The sequence below is a fragment of the Grus americana genome, chromosome 5 (assembly GCF_028858705.1).
Source record: "Grus americana isolate bGruAme1 chromosome 5, bGruAme1.mat, whole genome shotgun sequence".
NCBI classification, from domain to species: domain Eukaryota; kingdom Metazoa; phylum Chordata; class Aves; order Gruiformes; family Gruidae; genus Grus; species Grus americana.
Window position 1 is genome coordinate 12648206 of NC_072856.1, and position 19466 is coordinate 12667671.

The following is a 19466-nucleotide window of genomic DNA, read 5'->3' on the forward strand; positions in this document are numbered from 1 at the left end:
TGCAGAGGCACAGGTTCCCCATTAGCTGGCTGGTAAGAGCAGGTGGGCTCTGGCCCCAGGCTGGCACCTCCAGCCTTCATCTGTTACTGTAGCTGCAACTGTTGTATCAATTCATTGCCCACGGGGCATGCTTGGTGTTTCAGAAACAGCTAACTGTGCCCTCAAAAATACTGTTACTGCCTGTAACAGCTGAGCATCCTTATACTGTGCAAGGTGTACTGAATATGAACATTTAAGAGAAGCAGTGCTGGTAAGACAAATTCTATTGTCTTATGTTTGACCACTGCCTTTATTAGGGGTTTAATCCACATCCCCTTCAAAGCACTACTTCCACGCAACCATTACTGGATTTTGAACTCCAGTAACTCAAAAGAAACCCACGCAAAAAGACATCAGTTAATTCAGAAATGTAAATGACTTTGTATTACTTTATTAAATAGCCAATTCTAAGGAACAGTAAAAAATATGAAAACATGCATCATTTGGTGTTCTTAAAAAACATTTGTCCAAAATAAAGACTGTTAGAAAAATTAAACAAGTTTAGCCCCAATACACCTTCTGCTCTCCACATAAAAGATGTTTGGTAGTTATAAATACTGTTCTGTCTCCTTTAGCAAAGTTTAACAATGTATACATTAGTATTTCTATTACAGCTTTTTTTCACATTTCTTCTGTAAACATAATCAACTTAAAAAAACGCCTTGTTAGCAAGCTGAAGGAACTACTGCTTTCCTGTACAGTAAATACAAGCAGGAAGATCCTGGATTTTCCTGCCATTCTAATCAGCACTCCATTTACTGAAACATTAAAGATTTCAATTAGTATAAAAATATAACCAGAGAATAGATGTCTGAGAAGATTCAGTATTTGAGTGAGTCTTAGTTAATAGGCAAATAAAATGCTATTGACTTCCAAAGCTGAAGATCACTTCTGTACAGCTTCTGCTCTTCTGAGATCCAAGTGTCACGATGCTGTACACAAATGCACTTGTTATCCGTCTGAAACATTCACTTCTTGTTTGCTAAAAATAATTTAACATTTAGCTGAACTCAAAAGCTGGTGCCAAGAGCTGGGCATCCATGTTCAGCGCACGGACAAAGCTCAAAGCTAACAAGCCACACCAATGGGCACCTGCTCTTCAGGAGGGGGGACTTAATTCTCAAAACATCTGTACAATTCAGCACAAATACTATTTTACTTAGCAACAGACTGACTTCTGGTCTGGTGTGGGAGATCTACAAAGCAAAATCACAGACTTGTTCCTTTTCCCTACAGAAACAGGAAGAACTGGCCTTGTTCCTGGAGAGAATTCTGAGACAGAGCAGGAGGCTCTTTGGGAAGCCTTGTTACTACAAACGCTGAAATTATTTTATTGACGGGAATTAATTTTTTTCTAAAGCAGTATTGCTACACATTTATCATTTTTATCTCAAATAAAAATGTCAGATTTAGTTTTCTGCTTTTTTTTTTTAATCTGGCCTCCAATTAAAATTAAAAGTGCTGCATCTAAACCAGTGGTATGTTATAATCAGATGTCTTACACAAACATAGCCTCGATGCCTATGATCGCTGGCCTGTACGCGTTATCACCTTCTGTTCATGTGCTCCAGAAATCTGTAAGTCAAAACCATACATCTTTTAAACTATGAAGTGAACTCTCAAGGTTTTGCTTTTTAGCACTTCTCAAGTATGAGACAGTACAAGAACAACTTGCATGACTACTTTTTCCAAACGTTTGACAGCAGCATTTTGTGCATGCCTATTTCCAGGTCTTTTGTTTGGATTCCTGCAAACAGAGGAAAACAGGACACACAATCCAACCAGCCAGCAGGTACCCAGTGATGCCCGCCTGCCCTCGCTAAGGAAGAATGTATCTGAGCAGTAAGTGCTGTGTGAAGAGCAACGGATGGACAGAGGAAAAAACTCAAAGGAGACTCAGTGGAAGGAAAGGTAATGCTCTATCTTGGAGCTGGACAGAACCTCCAGGACTGATTTATCCTGGCTTTAAATGATACTGACTGAACCAATGAAACAATTGCTTCCCTTGCATTTTAGAATGAAAGTGACGCTGCTTGATCAGTTAGATGCTGTCAGATTGTTACAGAAACAATGCCATCACAAGCTACATTTAAATAAAAATCTTCAGTTGAAAGGTTTTATATAAAAAGAACAGAATTTCTGGAAACATGAGGGAAAACAGCAAGTACTGTCAGATGCCACATATTTTAATTACTGAGCTCTGAGTAGACACTCCTATGTGGTAAACAGTATTTCCTTTGCAGAAAGGCCCAACCTGCTGAGCAAACTAAGATCTTTATAAGCAAGAAGCTGCTCTGTGCAAAGCAGAAGGAATGAAGGTGGGCTTCTATTCACAAATGATATGTCAGCTACCGTCATCACTCTGAAGTGGCTTTTTTCCCTTTCCAGCTCTTCTGTCTTTGCTTGAGTTCAGCTTCAGTGAAGGCGGCTGGGCCCCAGTTTGTGATTAAGTGAGGATTCTTGGAGCCTGGAAAACAGAGTGCAATACTTGAAACAGGCATTGCTGACAGGGACATCACTCAGCCACCATCGGTGGGACAGGCCAAGTGTCACTCTTCATTAAGCTAAGAAATTTAACTTTTCCCCCAAAGTCAAACATTTTAGCTATCTTCATGTTTTTGGCAGTTAGCACTTAGGCGAACTGCAGTAAACACCTAAACCATGCAATGTTCAGGCTGATCCTTGCTTTGTTTTAAATAAATAAACAATAATAAAAAAAATTGTTATAGTAGGGCAAGTAGAGGTAAAGACTTGAAAGTTACCATCAGCATTTCTCACAAATGTTGTATTTATAGTATAGCCAGCTGTGAAACCAATAAGCTACAGGAAAAGGCAGACTTCAGTAACTCACTAGGTGATCAGTGTATACAAGACAGTACGAGTACACCTTTTTCGTAACCCTTCTGTTTATAACTTACCTGGCTCTATTAGTCGAATTAATCCCTCATGATGAGCTACTTTATCTTTCCAACTCTTGGTCTTATTAGCTGCTGTTTCCAACTTCTTCTTAACCTCCTGAAATAAGATACATTCCACTTGAAAACAAGAACAACTTTTCTCTATTTATATAAAAAGGAAAAACATCCTTTTAAATCTAAAGACAGAACCATGCTAATTCAGCCAGCACTCCATTTAGTGTAGCCAGGAGAACTTCATTTCTAACCATCCTAAATAATTTAGTCAGTCACTAGCTGTATAAAAGCAAGCTGTCAAACCAGAATGCAAAAATAACTAGGTTTTACAAGATTTTGTAGCTGTGTAAGTTTCAAAACAAAAAAATGCATTTTCTGTTCAAAACTAAGAGGAGCTAGTGGGTATCTCTCACTATCAGAAATAAAACATAAGGTAGGCAAAGGACCGCTGCTGTTACACACAAGCAAGGAGGAGGTGTCCTTCAGTCTAAACCATTCTTTTGGTCAACTCTAAACAGAAGGCTGGAATGTTTAATTATTTCTAAAATAACGAGTCAACTATCGCAGTGACCTACTCCATCATTTGCTTTGTGGATTTTTTTTTTGGTTGGTTACTTTGTGGGGTTTTTTTATGTCTATTGTATTCAGCAGTTCCTTTGGAGTAGTAAATGATGTTTCATATACAGAAAGCCTGCAATGTCATCTACAAAAAAGTCAAGTATTAGCCAAAAGCAATCTAATGCTGGTGTTAGATGTAACACCAACACGGTAAGTTGTAAAGCGGCCAGAAGTACCCCACCAGGGCCCTTGCAGTTCACTGCAGCGTTTGTGTTTTGCGCCAGCTGACACAGCTCACTCGCTTGTCCTTCACAGAGCTAACCTCTGTGGCACAGAGACAGCATAAACACACTCCCTCGTTAAACAGAAATCCAGTCATGTTTTGTTTCCTGACCTAAATACACACAGGATCAACACCTCCCTAGCCCTAAAAGTATGCAGCACCTCAGACTTTGTACTTGCTGGATTCTGACTTTTATTTCTGCCATGAACACAGCTACTGTCCTCCACCAAAAACACTCACCAGAGCAGAGAACAGGCCCGGCCTTTGGAATGTGAGGCACTGCTATGCATTGAGAATCTGAGCTAATTCCTAGCTAGCCTTGACATCAATTTAGTGCTTAAATACCTTTTTGAGGAGCACGGGCCTTTCATCTGTAAGACGACAATATTACCCATGACATCATCATAACAATACAAGAATTCAAAAGCATATGGCATTTAGTTATGACAGCAACAGGACTGCATAAGAAGTTAGTCTACAGTAGAAGATAAATGTATACACAGTATTTCAGGATACGACTGAGCTGGCTTGCATGCAAATTGGGACAAAAGAATAAAAGAGGTGGCATGTCTAAAACATGTCCTCCTCTTCAAATATATCTCCTGGTCTAGGCCAAAAAAAGCCAACGCATAACTCTCTCAGCTGTTATTCTACATTTTGTGCCATACCGATCCTTAAAGAAGCATGATATTGATGAACCTCAAAAATTCAGTTAAACTGCTGAATACCTAACTAAGTTGGATCAACAGAACAGCTCACCTCATATTGCTCAAGGGCCTCCTTCCTTTCCAGTTCAAGTTGTTCCAGTTGCTGCATAGCAACTTGAAGAGCCTGTTCCTTTATCATTCTCTGATTTTCTAGCTCTTGCTTCTCCGCTTCTGTCATCTGAATGGTCTGTTGCTGCTGCAAGTGCCATTTTTCCAGTTCAGCTCTCTTTGCTGACTCCTCTTCCAGTAATCTGCAATGGGGATTGCGATGTTAACTGCACTTTAAAGTAAGCTGTATCCATTGTGTAAGTGTAAGTGTAAGGGAGCCAAGCTAATTATTTTCTTTCCTTTTTTTTTTTTTTTTTTAAAAAAAAAAAAGCTTGGGAAGCAGGGAAAAAAGTTATTGCTTGTTGGCTTGTATTCAGTGTAAAGCTGAAAATCATGCCAGCAGCGCAAGCAGGCTGACTGCTACAAAGGGCTATTCAGAAAATTTAGTCAATAATGCAAATAAATACACAACACTGAAAACCACAGAAGAAACAAGCGTGCATAAATTATCTTAATTGTCTTAGGAGGACTGAATAGATGAAGAAACAAGCCACGCTAAACAAAGCCCATATGAGCAAGAGGAGACTTAACCCTTTTATCAATGTAAACCTGTGATACAATACAGCAGAAAGTCATATTTACAGTTACTGCTTTATAAAATACATAATAGAAAAGTCTGTACAGAGTCATCTCAGTTTTTCAAGTGCTGACATGTGCAACACCTGATAGAAAAATAAGTGCATCTGCTTTTCTGAAATTGCTGAGCATTCCCACTGCTAAGGGCTAATCAAGCATATTAAAAAATCATGAATACCAGCTTTAGCCTTCATAGCTTAAGGAAAAAAAAAAATTATCCTGCGTTTAGACTTCAAGCTAGTCCCCCTGTCCAGCAATGGGTCCAAGATGCAAACAATCTGTAATAGTATGGCACCATTAGCTACTGTTGCAGGGGGAGCGGGGAATTGAAGTAAATCTCTACTAGGTAAAAGCCATACCTGGCTTGAAGTTTCCTTACAGTCTCTTCATCTTGACGTGCCTGTTTCTCATCCTCCAAAGCTTCCTGTAGCTGCTTATACATTTCTTCCAGTTCACGTACTCTCTGTAAATACTGTTCCAGTTCAGAGGATTTCTGAGCAACCTGCTCTTCCATTTTTTGTCTTACCTAGCAGTATAAATTGAGGACACATATGAGCCACCACTCAGCATAGGTTTCCAATTTTTAAAGGAATCGCCAGGTTTCCCTCAGATAATGTTGTCAGAGCTAAACCTTTTCCTGCTGCCTGCAGAGCAAAACTGAAAAATTGAGTCTAGACTTGTAGATGTGTAACTAAGAGCATTTAAAAAAAAAAAATAATAGTACAGGTTACTTACATGCCCTACTTCATGCAGCACAGGATTTTTACAGGGGTTTAAACCTAACTTCAGTCAGTTTGGTCTTGCCATTTAGTTTACAGATACACACAAAACTGAAGGAAGAGAAAGCTCGTAGAGCGCCCAGACACAAAGGTCAGGCTGGTTTAATTACAGTTTCCTCTCCTTTCCTCAGCAAGTCCTCCCTTGGCAGCAGTGTACTGCACACACTCATACCTGGATGACAGCACCATGACAGCACAGAGTTGATAAAGGGTTGGAAATCAGCTAAGGAGGCTGGCTTTGCTAAGAGCAACTGTAACAAGAAACAAAGGTGAGGGGACGCTGCATAGCCACAGTCACCCAGTCTCTGATCCTCATTCCCCCTCCTTTCACTGACCGAAATGGGAAACTGGGGCACTGTGGCCCCAGAGCCATCCTCCAACTCAGCCCCTCGCTGTGCTGGGGACAACAGCAGTCAGCTGGCTTTGAACTGAGGTGGGATAAAGCACCAAAACCTCAGCCTTCAGCAGGACCTAATGCATATTTCACAGAAGGTAAGCACAGTTGCTGAAGTCAGCAAGAAAGGCTTGTGGTCAAGTGCAATAGGATGGCACGTCCTGCTCCACTGGGCTGCAGTCTGCTTTCCCTCAGCTAACCTAAATCCCACTGACCCAGAAAGTGATTGTATTCAGGAATTCACACTCAGCCCACAGAGCAGCACTGTGTGCATTTATGTCCTGAGATGTTCCATCACACTGACTTGACTATTTCTACTTCTTTCCTCCAGCTAACAGAAAAGCCTGTTATGCCTGACAAAGCCCTCGAAGATTGAAAATTAGTTCTTTTGAAAATTTTCAGTGTGGATTATAGTAACAGCATTGTAAAGCTACACTATTTCTTTAATTTTTCTATGTCTGTGTGTGTATAAATGTAAAAGAACCCACAGTATAAAAAAACCAATATTTTTAGGAATATATTCAAGTCAAAAAACTCCTATAATACATTTTGATTATACCTGTGCTCATTTTGCATATTCATATAGTATGTACTGGCCTCAGGTTCTCCATCTTTGAAAATGGCAAGGATAACTTCAGTCTGCATTTATCTTTCAAACAGTAATTTTTTTCCCAATTTTCCAATAATATTTAAGCTTTCAATGTTATACAAATTGTAGGCAAACTGTTCCAGTATTTGAATTCATAAAAATATTTTATTCCTATGTCTGTAATAAATGCAACACAAGTTGCATTCTTTAGCCTCCTGCAAAATCTGCAGAATCCTTTCAGTGACTGCCTGTGAGGGAAGTCACTGCTGAACGCATTGCTCACTATGTGTAATCATAGCAAAAACCCACGTGCGCTACTCACCATTTTTTCTCTCTCCAGCTCCAAACTGAAGCGATCTTGTAATTCAACTTGAGTCTGAAGTCTTTTCTTCTCTTCCTCAGCAGCACGAGCAGCTGCTGCTTCTAGTTGCTGGAAGAGAGAGGCAGGGGAAGAAAAGAAGGAAAAAAACCCCAGTTTGTCAAAACTAAAAAATTTGGATTGAATTTTATCTAATAATTTTGTTTTTTAACAAAAATGGAAGAAACCTTCAAGAAGCATTAAGACACCAGCTTTTTTTTTTTAATGTCTGAGGCTATTCTCAATTTCTAAATATAATCTTATTATTTGCAAGATGACTTTAAATTTACCAGTGAAAAGTCAATTATTAGACTTCCTCCAAGTTTCCTTTGAGTCCTGCTTTGCACAACTGATAGAAATCCCTATATTTCCTTCTCTATTTCATATGGGATAGAAAACTGGAAAATGACATCCCAGGCAGGACTGCACAGGAGTTCCAACAGTGAAAACATGCCAGCATGCATAGAGTTCATAGAGAAACAAGTTCATAGAGAAACAGAAGCAATAAGCACTAAATTGCCATGAGAAAGCAGAAGTGCTGCAAACTTCGACTATAATAAGTGATTGTGCTATTGTGAATCACATCCCTTTAACATCCCCTAAATTGCCATGTAAGGGAAATAAACTTCTAGTCAATCATCATCACTTGAAATTAGGGGGAGAATTAGCCTAGTCAGAGCTAAGGCCTAGGAAACAGCTGCTGGTACCTTAACCCCTTTTTGCAACTTATATAACTTTTTTTTTTTTGCATCTTGATTTCACAAATAGTCATCACAGTTTTTCCTTTCTTCAGGATTTCAATAGTACGTATTTTTAGAATGTGTGGAAGGTTACAAGTGTACAAGTACCAGCCAAAACTTTACCAATACTGAAACCAAAATAATTCTTTCACAGAATTTTCCTAAGAAACTTATCTGATGCTTCAGAGGAAACAATGCAAGCACTCTTCTTTCATAATACACTAAGCTGGTGAAATTGCTTCCACAGACCTTCAGTAAGAGCAGAATGCCCATCTTCAGTATTTTTGGAAGGTACTGCATTTAAACCACCTTCCCTCACACAACCTAGATGAACTAATGAGATGCCTAAACGATTAAAACTGCCAAGCTAAAACTTTCATTCCTTTAAGTACTTGTGATATCAGTCTAGTCTGAAATAAATGGGAAGAAGGAAGGAGAAAGCTCCTAGATTGTTTTTAAGCCGTAGAAGATAGTACAGAATTGCTCTCCTTTGAAAGGCTTAAATGATGCCAGTTTTTTAGAAGTAGTATTCCTCCTCTGCCAGAACATTTAAAAGCATGGAATTGTAGTCAAATCCAAGATGCCTATTTAAGTGAAATTTTCTTTTGATTTCCTTCCCCGCTTTGAAATTAAACAAACATTGCCAATACTGAGCCGAGGGTGAACGTGCAGAGTCACAGGCAGGGGTGGGTGCTAGGCGTTTGCCAGATAGCTCAACAAGAAAATACACTTTTTGTCCACTCTTTATCAGCAACTTCCTGCTTAATTCATGTCAGAAGACATCAGTTCCTGGCAGGTAAGGTTACTGGCAACAACTGTGCAATTTAGGGAAAAGTCCCAAATGGGGGCAGGAGGGAGGGGGAATCAACAGGAATACACCATTCCAGCAGGGGTTAGTTAGCACACAGTCTCTGAAGCCCATGCAAGACCCCAAATTGAAACAGAAAAGGCGCACAAGTCTTGTGCATGCTCTCTTGGTAAGAAAACCTCTCCTTTCAGTCTGTTCAGTGTGTGTATCTCAAAATTCCATTTAAAAATATGAAAAAAACCCTATTTTAGACAAAGGCTCTTATTCTTCTGAAATTTTCTACTGCAGGAGCTATCAAGATACAAACCAGTCTCAGAGTGCACTTTGGCAGATGCTGCGTAAGCGGTGGCTCACTGCCATTAGGAGCAAATCTAACTCTAAGAACACTTAGAACACTTCAGTTTCCTGAACCATTTACAAAGCTTTTTCCTTGAAGAACAGTTTTCTAACTTATCAAACACTTTACGTTCCTCCAACACAGTACCTCCCCACTAATTCCACTTAGTCAAAGTGCAGTAGTTTAGTCTCTGACCTGAACTACTCTCCTTGACAAGTCATTTTAATCCAATCCACTGCAAAGATGCTTCTTGCCACAACTCTCTTTAGTTTATCCATTGTGATTTCCACAAAACTCCCTGGAGCCTGTCAACATCCTGCTGCTCCTCTGGGGTTACTCTCATGTTGTATTCCCCCCAACTTTATCTCAATAAAGTAAACTCAACACTGAAATCTAGCCCTGTGCTTTCTGTTAACAGGTATATTATTTACCAGTAACTTGCAGATAACTCGGGCTATCCTTTAAACCATTTTGCATTTTGAATCAAACACATGGTAGAATATAGGTGCTAAAATTAAATTTAAAAATGGTTTTCCACTGTCAGACCCCATTTAAGGCAAACAGAATAATACCCATATCAGTACTGTCAGTGCAAGGTTAACTAAAAGAAGACAAATTTCTACTCACCACAAATTATGACTTAATAACGAGACTTTTAAAAAGATACATTTTGGACAATTTTATTTGCTTTCTAGACTCGGCACTTTTAACATGCTCTCACACTATTTATAGCCACAAAGATAATTAAAGTTCTTTTTCTAACTGAGGGCTAAAATTAGTTAGTGTTTCTCATTTATGAAAAAACTCAAGCAATGATGCAGACTTGTCCTAAATGGGAATGCAAAAAATCAAATTAATTTAGGAAGGTAGCAAACAAAAGACTCTTTAGATGAAGCAAAGATCTGGAGCGCTCTAGCAGCAGGGACTCAACAGATGAAATGCCAGACAGCAGTGGGGAGGGAGGCATTTGACGGCATCCTAAGTTATTTCCAAGGCACACTCCTCATTAAAAGGTATGGCTTTTATTGCCGTGATAGTAACTCTGCTTGCAAGTCTTTAAACAGAAAAGATAGAAAGTATATCTGGAGACTAATCAAGTCTCTGTACCAGTTGTCCCAAAGTACAAAGATCCATCAGCATGTTCCATCTACTGTTAAGAGTGTGCAGCCACAACAAAGGCACCTTAGTGGCTCCTGACAGTCTTTAGACTAAAAAACTGTCTACACAGAAAATAATGTATTCAGCAAGTCGTCTGCTAATACTCAGAGATGTCTTGTCCAATCCTCAGGCTTTCAGAAGTCAATCCAGCATTTACAAGGAACGTGCATTTAAACAGTTTATAAATAGTTGCTATGTGTCGCAGCTCTATAAATCTCTTCCAAACTACTCTAATAAAATTATGCCTATACATACTCACAAAATTGCTTTGCGCCTTTGGAATCTCTGTAAATTAAATTTATACCTCTGGAAACTACATCTGTGTGAAGAGAAAAGTTCCCACACTATACAATTCACATAACTTTGGAAAAACTACATAGGAAAATCTTGATGAGAAGCCCCAAGTTTGACAGCCTCATCTGACAGAAAAGAAAAACAAAAAACCCGCAAGTAACTGAAAATACTCGGCTCTCCAGTCCCCAAACACCATCCTCACAGCTGGGGTTTTCTTTCACACTAGCTTCACCATACCCTTATAAGTAGAGCGGACACAGCTGGGCCACATGAGTTACCCCAAGCCTGCTGAACAGCCCTTAGCAACCGCTGCAGTCAATGCTGAAGGCTTTACTGCAGGCTCAGCCGGCGGATCTACTTGCTTTGGGGGCTGACACCGACACAAGCTCATCTCCTCTGGAGGAGTTCGCTCAGTGTGTCTGAACACCCGAACAGGGAATAGGTGCCTAATCATACTTCAGGAAGCCCAGCTCAACCACAAAGATTGAGCTTAAAGGTTAACAGCTCCAACTCCCACCTTTCGCACAGTCTCCAGTTCCTTCTGCTTGTTCTCGTTGGCTGTTTGCAGTTCTTTCATCTGCCGCTCCAGCTCTTCTTGCTCAGCTAACAGCTTCTGGCGCAATTCTTTTCGTTTTTGGCGTGCTTCTTTGTGGGGTGGTGGGCTTCCCACTCTCAGCAGGTTTACAGTGGTCTGTATGGCTGGAAAGGAGCATGCAAGACCAAGGGAGAGGAAGAGAACACCAGTGAAGGTAAATGTTAAACTTTTGGGATGGCCTTAGTGAATGAATACTTGTGGTGTGTTGTTTGGGGTTTTTTAATGTACTTTTAAATCAGAAATAACTGTTGTCACTTCTCCTAATTCTCATCAGGCTAGCTGTCAACACAAACCAAAAGTGAAAGACATCTGGCTTTCAGTAATGGCTGTGTACCACAAGGTTAAGGTTCGGCAATTCCAATGCATTATGTCAATTCCAGTATCGATTTCTAAAAGGACATAAAAGTAGCTCCTACACCTAGCTGGAAAAAAAAAACCAAACCAAAACCCACCAAAACCCCAACACTTCAAGCTTTCATACTACCTAGATTCAGTGACTAATCAAGCAGTAAGATGTTATCTAACATATACATCACTTAACTTCCCTAGAACCAACCTTAAATCCTTTATTCTTACTGATACTCTAAGGAAAACTTTCTCCAGTAAGAAAGTAGCTCTCATTCACTTACATTCAGTCAGGAAATATTCAGAGAGCAACTACAACTGTGAAAAAAAGATCTCCTTTTGGAACTAAGTAATCATTTGTCATACATCAGACTGGTGCAATTAAACACATGCTTTAGGTAAAGAGGGAAATGCAAATGAAAGCACACAGCTCCAAATATTTAAATGCTGTACATACTTCAATGGCATTGGCAACAGTGGGTTTGCAAGGACTTCTACCTCACTCTGCGAAAGATGCATGTAACTATCACTCAACACATATCTGGGAAGGTCTCACAGGAGGGTCCCTTCACCATGGGAATAGAAAAGGAAGCCCCAATTCCCAGCCTTATCTTCAGCTCACCAAACCACACTACCTCAAGCAAAGCCAGCATTTTATGATGCCGAAATGAACAAGCTTTCCCTTTCTCCCCAAAAGCAACAATTTACAATGTATTCCCCTTCCCTTCCCCATCCCTAGAAGTACAGCCAATATAGAAGCAGCAAACAACACTATTTACTTCATTTTGGTTATGGCTGCCTAAATTGAGGCACCAAAATGACAGAAACCAACTCCCCTTATGTGGATCCTTAGCTCTTCCTGACTCTCAGGCTTCTTAAAGATCCTTTTCATATGTCCAAAACGGAGACATCGAAAATCACAAGACCAGGAATTTCAAATTTGAGTAAAGCGCAGCTGTAAGACTTCAGCTTACCTGAACTTTGACGTAACTAAGATTTTTGAAACCTCACCTTGAATCCACTCCTGCTTCTTCTTTTTATCTGAGGCACTGATCTCAAAGCTTTTGTCAAGACATTTTATGAGAAAAAGGCATTTCTTTCCATCTTTGTCAGGCAAGGCCTAGAATGGGTAACAAAAGGATTAGCCTTGCAAACACTGAAATCTAAGTTATATTGTAAAGCCGCACATACGCGGGTATCTATTAGAGCTACAAATATGAGCAGCAAGAACCTTTATTAAGAGTGTTTATGAACTGTTTTTATATCAAGTAAAAAAAAGCTCTGTTAAAGATATCAGGAGTCAATCACACAAAAAAAGGATTAATTCTTATCTTTAAGAGACATTCATAGTTTTTGGTGGGTTTTTTTTTTACCTCTACACAACAGTTGCCATCCAGTATGATGTCTCCCTTCTTGTCCTTTAAATCTTCACTTACATAGTAGGAAATAATATTGGGTTTTAGCACAAACCATCGTTCTGTCCAATTTTTCCTTTTGTGACCTTTTTTCAACATATAGCCCTGTAAAAAGCAACAGATCAGCTGAAATGCCCAGCCTCTGTTGAACCACCTGGTCTTTTGGTTATGTGGCTCAGAGGCCCAGTAGAACAGGCAGAAAAGTTAGCCCAAGGCCCTAAATACTTCACCTACGTACTTCCATTCCTAATACCAGCACACTGCTAATTGGTTAGCCCATGAAAAACTACTCACTGTTGTTCTGTCCAGTCTTTAAGTAACTGGTTTACCTGAAGAACTGAATTATTATTATTATATCATTATCAAGTCATTATTACTAGTCTTCAGTCCTCTTTGATGACCTTTACTATTTAATTTTCTTCAGTCAAGCAGAGACATTTGTCATCACTGAGACTGTAATACTTTAACAACAGCCATTATTCAAAATCAATCCCGTGTGGACGCATGCCCCAGTGACAGATGTGGGCCTACATCTACGCACTGTAAATCCAGCCTGCTACGGGATATTCCCAGGGACAGAGCAGAAGCACCTCAGTCCTGGGAGTGGCTCTGCCCTGCCAACACACCCATTTAGCTGCGCCCCATTGAAGAAGCGATCCCATATAGGATACTTCAATGAGTATGTTAGAGAAACTGATAACAGAACCATACTCCTGGCATTTTTATTGGATGGCATATGGGAACATTGGTGAAGCCTCGATGTTCCTTAAAGGAACAGAGTTGTACCTTGAGTTAAACAACGCCAAGATTTCACTCACAGTATTTTATTTCTCTCGAAAGATGATCCACTCAAATTCCTATATGAGAAGAACACTTGAAAGCCTTAACAAGACTATTTCAAAAGAAGGAAGGGAAGACCACACTTTGCCACTGAGCTTTGTACAAATAAAAGAATAAAAATTATAATCTTCTGTAATGACAATAAATAGAGCTGGTATCATGATCAAATCATCCAAGTTTGTCTCTGTTGAATCTTAACATATCTAAAATATAAGCAGCAATACTAAGTGCAGTTATACTAGTAACCCTGTTATACATTATCCAGTGTGGCTACAGCAATTCAAAAACCATCTCATGGAAAAGGGTGCACAGAGAATGGTATAATAATTGGTCATTTTTTCAGGCCTTTGATTTTTAATGATCTTATCAGGGGCACTGCTGTGACCTATTTAGTTCTAGAGTTCCAAAGTTTGCCAGTATTTCAGCTATACCTGCGATATTCCCTGATTACTTACTTTTGTCTGACTTCTAACTTCAGAAAAAAGTCTAATTACAGATGAAACTGAAACACCTACATCAATATAGCTATGAACAAGTCATACAGAAAGCACTGTACTGAAAGTATTCCAGATTAAGAGGATGGAAAAGTTGGAAAGGAGACCAAGGAACATTTTTCTGTAATGGCTTTTAGCTATAGCAATTTTGGATACAAGCAAATAAATGTGCTGTGGCATACTGAAGTCAAAGGTGTCTCTCTGTACAGGTCTGAGGGGAAAAAATTCAGGACAGTTGGAGAAGCTCTGTTGTTTAAAAAACCAAAAGAAAAAAAAAGAACAACTGCCCTATACATACAGTTTATCTGTGCTCAGCTTTTCTAGCCAGTTAAATGTGGCCAGAGCCAAGGCCATGCCTATTCCCCTGTGCTATCCCCCTTGCTCCAGAACAGGAACGCACAAAGGAACAGCTTTGTTTGCTGCCTCTGTACTCGGGTCCAAGGTCTGGGTGGTCGCAAGGGCGTGTGAAGGACTCCCGCAGCTTCACTCTTTCATGCCTTGCATAGCGTAAGTCATAACCAGGTGTTTCTCCCCTTCCTGACATACTGAATTTGCTTTCAAAGTCAAATCAGAATGATATCTTCCCCTCAAATTTCTGCAAAATCTTTACCTATTCTTTCAGTGCATCAGCTACTTCTCATCTTCCAAGAGCCCACTGACAACTCATGGGGATCTTTTCACACCAACTATCACATGAACAACACATCTTTCAGAAAACTAAATATCACAAATTTAATTATCACTGCTACCCTCCATAAGCCTCGGAGACTCAGGATAAGCATATAATAAAAAGGGTAGTATGACACTTGGCTACAATACGTCATTAATTAATACCTTGAAGTAATCACATACTGCAATAGACAGGACAATTCTGTGATTCAACAAGGTATCAGGGTACAAGCTGTGACCCAACCAGACATTTAAGTTACACTGGGAACTCTGTTCTCCATCAGGCCAGTGACTGTCCAGGAGGCGCTGGGCCAAATCTTGACTCAAACTATTTTTAAGTGTCAAGGAACCATTCAAAGGCACTCAGACATCCTTGAGAAAGAGGCCCAGCCATCAAGAGAGGAAAGAAAGGAGACAGTTTAAAAAAAAAAAAAAAAAAAAAAAAAAGGCGTGGGGGAGAAGAGAGAGACACAATGCAGTATGAAAACTGAAAAGAAATCTGATTTCCTCAAAAGTTTCAAGTGGAAGGACTGACCTGACACTGGTTATTTTATTTTCATGGTATTAAACAGCAAAATGACTTAATTTTGCCCTCAACTGACTATGTGTGTGTGTATTGTGTCCAGCCCTAACCTCCAAGAGGCAACCAGCAGTTAACAAAAATAGACTTTTGCATTGTTCTGTGGATATTCTGAAAGAATTTCCTGTGCCAAGACCTTCTGATGATTTCTTCAGAACAGCTTAGGAAAGCCTGCCAAGAAAGCCTTTTTTTCTCTCCTCACCAAGAAATCAAAGATGAAAAAAAATTCTCTGTCAGGTAAAAGTCAATTTTAAATAGCTGTCTAGGTAAGCTCTGCTCTGAGCCCTCAGGTCCCTGTGATATTTATACTTCTCAAGAAAGAAATGCAGTTTTTAAAGTCACTCCTAAACTGATAATCCAGCCACTGGAAATCTGAAGAAACTGGAGGGTGACAGAAGTTTGCTAAGAATATAAAGGTCAGCATGACTTCTTGTGTTTCAGTACAGGTAACTAAATTGTCAGTCATGTAGCCTGCTAAGCAGAACAAGGGAGAGAGCTCTAGAGCTCTTCTATACCTTTTTGCCCTGGTGAAGTGGGGCAACTTAGAAGCAGACCTTTCAGCTGGAGCAATATCTTTGTCCAGACTCCTGTGTTTGAATACAGAGGTTATCATCAGCACAACTTATATTTGCTACAACATAACTGAAACTAGAAAAAAGTTTGAAGAGTTGTCACCAGTTTAAGAACTGACAGTGCACTGCAGCTATTCCATCAGCTAACAAGCATTATACTTGTATAAAAAAGGCTGTATTTCAAGTCAGAGCGCGCTTCTCTTATTTTCTAAAAACAAACTCTCCCAACAAGCAACTCATTCATAATACTGCAACAATTACAACAATCTCAAAAGCAGCACAATTTCTCTTTTATACAAATAAGCTCATATTAAAGAACCCTTATAAGTAATTTACCTTATTTCCCCCTGCTCATTATCCATCAAGTAAAGAAATTTCAGTACAAGGTAAACATTTTCTAATTATGAAATAAATTGTTCTACTTTAAAACATTAGTTCTCCATGGTTCTTACCTGTTTGAGTACATCTAATATGAGTTCATTAAAGACCTCATTGATTGCCATGGACACCGTCTGTCGGTCCATCCCTTTACTAAACTGCCCACTCCCGATGAGATCAATCAGCTCCCATGCAGAAAGACCTTCTCGACTGGTGTTGAGAGCAATCTTATAATGGTCAAACTGCTCTTGCTGCCAGCCTGCTCCCATTGCTTCGGTGAGTTTTTTAAGTAAATATTCAATCTGTACAGAAATACAAACAGAAACTAATCATTTTCAGCAGGCACAGAAATCAAGTGTTTCAGAGCTGTAAACTAAGCTTCTCTAGAGACTATCATTACAGCTAGATTCCTACGTTCACATGTAGGCCCTAAACGTAAGTGGTTTAATTAGAAAAGATTTTAGGCTCCTGTCTCAGTTGAACTTTCAACTGCCAAGCCCATCCCGCAGCTACTCTCTTCATAATAAAGAAACAGAGAATTGAACCTGACAGCCTCTTTTAATATTTCAAATTCCTACAGAACACATGGGACCTTCCCTGCAACAGCTTCCAAACAGTGATGATTGAAGTGTGAGAAAGAAAGAAGTTTCAAAGTGTTCTTACAAGATGAAAAGCAAACAAAAATTAGAAAATGCTTGTCTAGTTTGACATTAGAAAATGTCCAGTTTGGACAAGCAGTGAAATGAAAAACTACCAAGGTACGATCACATATCTTAGTCTTCACCTGACCCCTCTTCTCTAGCTCTCAAGCACTCCATCACTGGATACAATCTTGGCAGATGTATCAAGAGAAGTAAAAGGACAGGTCTTTCACATCCGCTTTTATTGTTTCCAAAATAAACTCTCCTTTTCCTTTAATCTTTCGTCATTCTGTAAGCATTATCATACACAGGGTAATAACAGTAATAACACTAGTAAAAATAAACACAAGAATGAAAAAGAGGGAAAGAAGGCTGGGTTTCTTCTTTTGTCTGTTTATGTTGTTTTTAAAAACTCATCACTGATTGCTCTTTGAACTAGTTTGCAGTATTTTAAACTAAGTCCATCTACAGCTTTGGGCACGTGTAAAATGCTTTGAGTGGTTCTTTAGACAAAATAATTGGTGAGAGTCCTTCTGCAAAGACCTCTACACAACAAAGTCAGGTTTCTCAGCTTCTGTGCCTGAAGTTACAAGATACCAATTACGGCATTTAACCCAGTTTTGAAGACAGACCAAGCTAATGCAGCCTTCTGCTATTTTGGGTAATGGCTCACTGGGTTTCCTCGCAAGCTTCACAGGGAACCCGTCTGCCTTCAGCAACCAGCCAAGGCAGCCCGTAAAGCCGCCTGTGCCCTCCCTAAGGTGGAAGCCTGGGGAGAGGGTGCTCAGTGCCTCCGCACCGCAGCACCCTCCTACACCAGCCCACCACAGGGACAGGGCAGCACCACCTCCCCCAAGGGCTGGCCTTCTCTCCAGCCACCACAAGGCCAGCACAGAACCCCTTCCTGGTAGGTCATTTCACAAGGCTGCAGGCTCCTCTCGGCTGTCCCGCTTCTCTACAGGGTGGGAACTGCACACTGCCTGCGGGAGGTGGGGAGGGAAAGCACTACGATCCTTCCAGATTCTCTCTGTGTATGTGGAAATACACAGATTTCCTTATGTGCTGCTCTTCTGAAGGTTAGTCCTTCAGGCCAGTCTGCTCCACTTTCAGTGCACCTATTTTAGGTGTGGTTTTGGAAACACTGACTCAGCAGTCTGGATCCCATTATCAAAAATTACTAAGGTGTACATACAGCGTGAACGTGCCTCATTGAAAACTCATGGAAACCAAATGATTTCCAGGACTTCATTTTCTAACCACCAATGCTGGTTTGCCTCTGTTCCTCAGCACTGCTTGAAAACACAAAGTAATTTCTCCTACAGGTAAGAAAAACCCTGGGACAGAAAGCCAGAGGATGTTTCACCACAGAATAAATTAACTTTCCAGCTACAGCTCGGAGTCACATTTCAGCTGGTCTAATAGGCTTTTGAGCACCCAGCAGTCTCTATGTAAGAGATTTGGGAGTACAAAGAAATAAAGAAATGTTTTTTCACCACAAGGACTCCCAGGCCCCAAGGTTTTGATGCAGCACACATGCTCATTTTTGTGGCTGCTGCTTCTTTCTCTTGCAACTGGTACAGGCAAATCCTTTCCTTTCCCTCACATCTATGATCAAGAAACACACAAGTGTGTAGCTGAACACACTCATCTGGCAAAGCAGTAAATCACTGAATTCACCCTACAGATGGGTGGGCTTTTCTCACTATTTCAGCTCAGTAACTGTTCTTAGTCTCACAGCCCCTACTCCAGTAGGATGTGGACTAATGCAAAATGGGGAAGCTACTGAAAGCTGCTGCACTGTCTAAAGTTCCTGCTCAAGTGAACGAGCAGGAAGCATATATCCCTCCAAGATGTTGCTGTCATGTCCTCCTCATAAGGACTGTCTTAAGAGAACACAGGCTAGTCAAGCACAGAATACATCTCCAGGGTGGGTACAGAAGTTGTAAAGAGCCCTGTTTTTCATTTCAGATTCACTGAGTAAGGCATTTAAATATTTTTAGCTCCTGATGCAATTCCCACTAGCAAAGATATGATTTGAACAGAGGCCTCTGCAAAAGTGGCATTCAAACTGTAGACAAGTACAACTAACACAGGGTACAATGTTTATGGTAATCAGCAAAGATGACTTTCAGCCCTGCGCTGTGCCCATCTGCCCTTTGAGGAAAGCACCCCCAGAGAGAGCATCAGCCTCCTGGTGCCGCAGTGCCAGGGCTCTGCTGTGCGATCGATGCTCAATGTTGCTCATACCCGACTGTTCACCAGAATGGGTCATACAACTGTGCTTTGCAGTGGTTCCA

General features: G+C 40.2%; 1 protein-coding gene across 2 annotated transcripts in view; it reads right to left on the reverse strand.

Annotated features, from left to right (window-relative positions):
- Positions 1 to 399: 399 nt before the first annotated feature.
- Positions 400 to 19466, reverse strand: part of SWAP70 (switching B cell complex subunit SWAP70) — a 41395-nt gene continuing 22328 nt past the window's right edge. The window contains exons 4-13 of one of the 2 annotated variants that reach the window (XM_054827252.1): positions 16603 to 16830; positions 12954 to 13100; positions 12592 to 12700; positions 11158 to 11339; positions 7268 to 7375; positions 5543 to 5709; positions 4552 to 4750; positions 2958 to 3054; positions 2392 to 2506; positions 400 to 1614 (exon numbers count right to left, since the gene is read on the reverse strand). In XM_054827252.1, coding sequence (XP_054683227.1) covers positions 2397 to 2506; positions 2958 to 3054; positions 4552 to 4750; positions 5543 to 5709; positions 7268 to 7375; positions 11158 to 11339; positions 12592 to 12700; positions 12954 to 13100; positions 16603 to 16830 — 1347 coding nt within the window. In that variant the 3' untranslated portion in view covers positions 400 to 1614; positions 2392 to 2396. Of the gene's footprint in view, positions 2507 to 2957; positions 3055 to 4551; positions 4751 to 5542; positions 5710 to 7267; positions 7376 to 11157; positions 11340 to 12591; positions 12701 to 12953; positions 13101 to 16602; positions 16831 to 19466 lie in introns of both variants that reach the window. The other variant, XM_054827251.1, reaches the window with a different exon arrangement.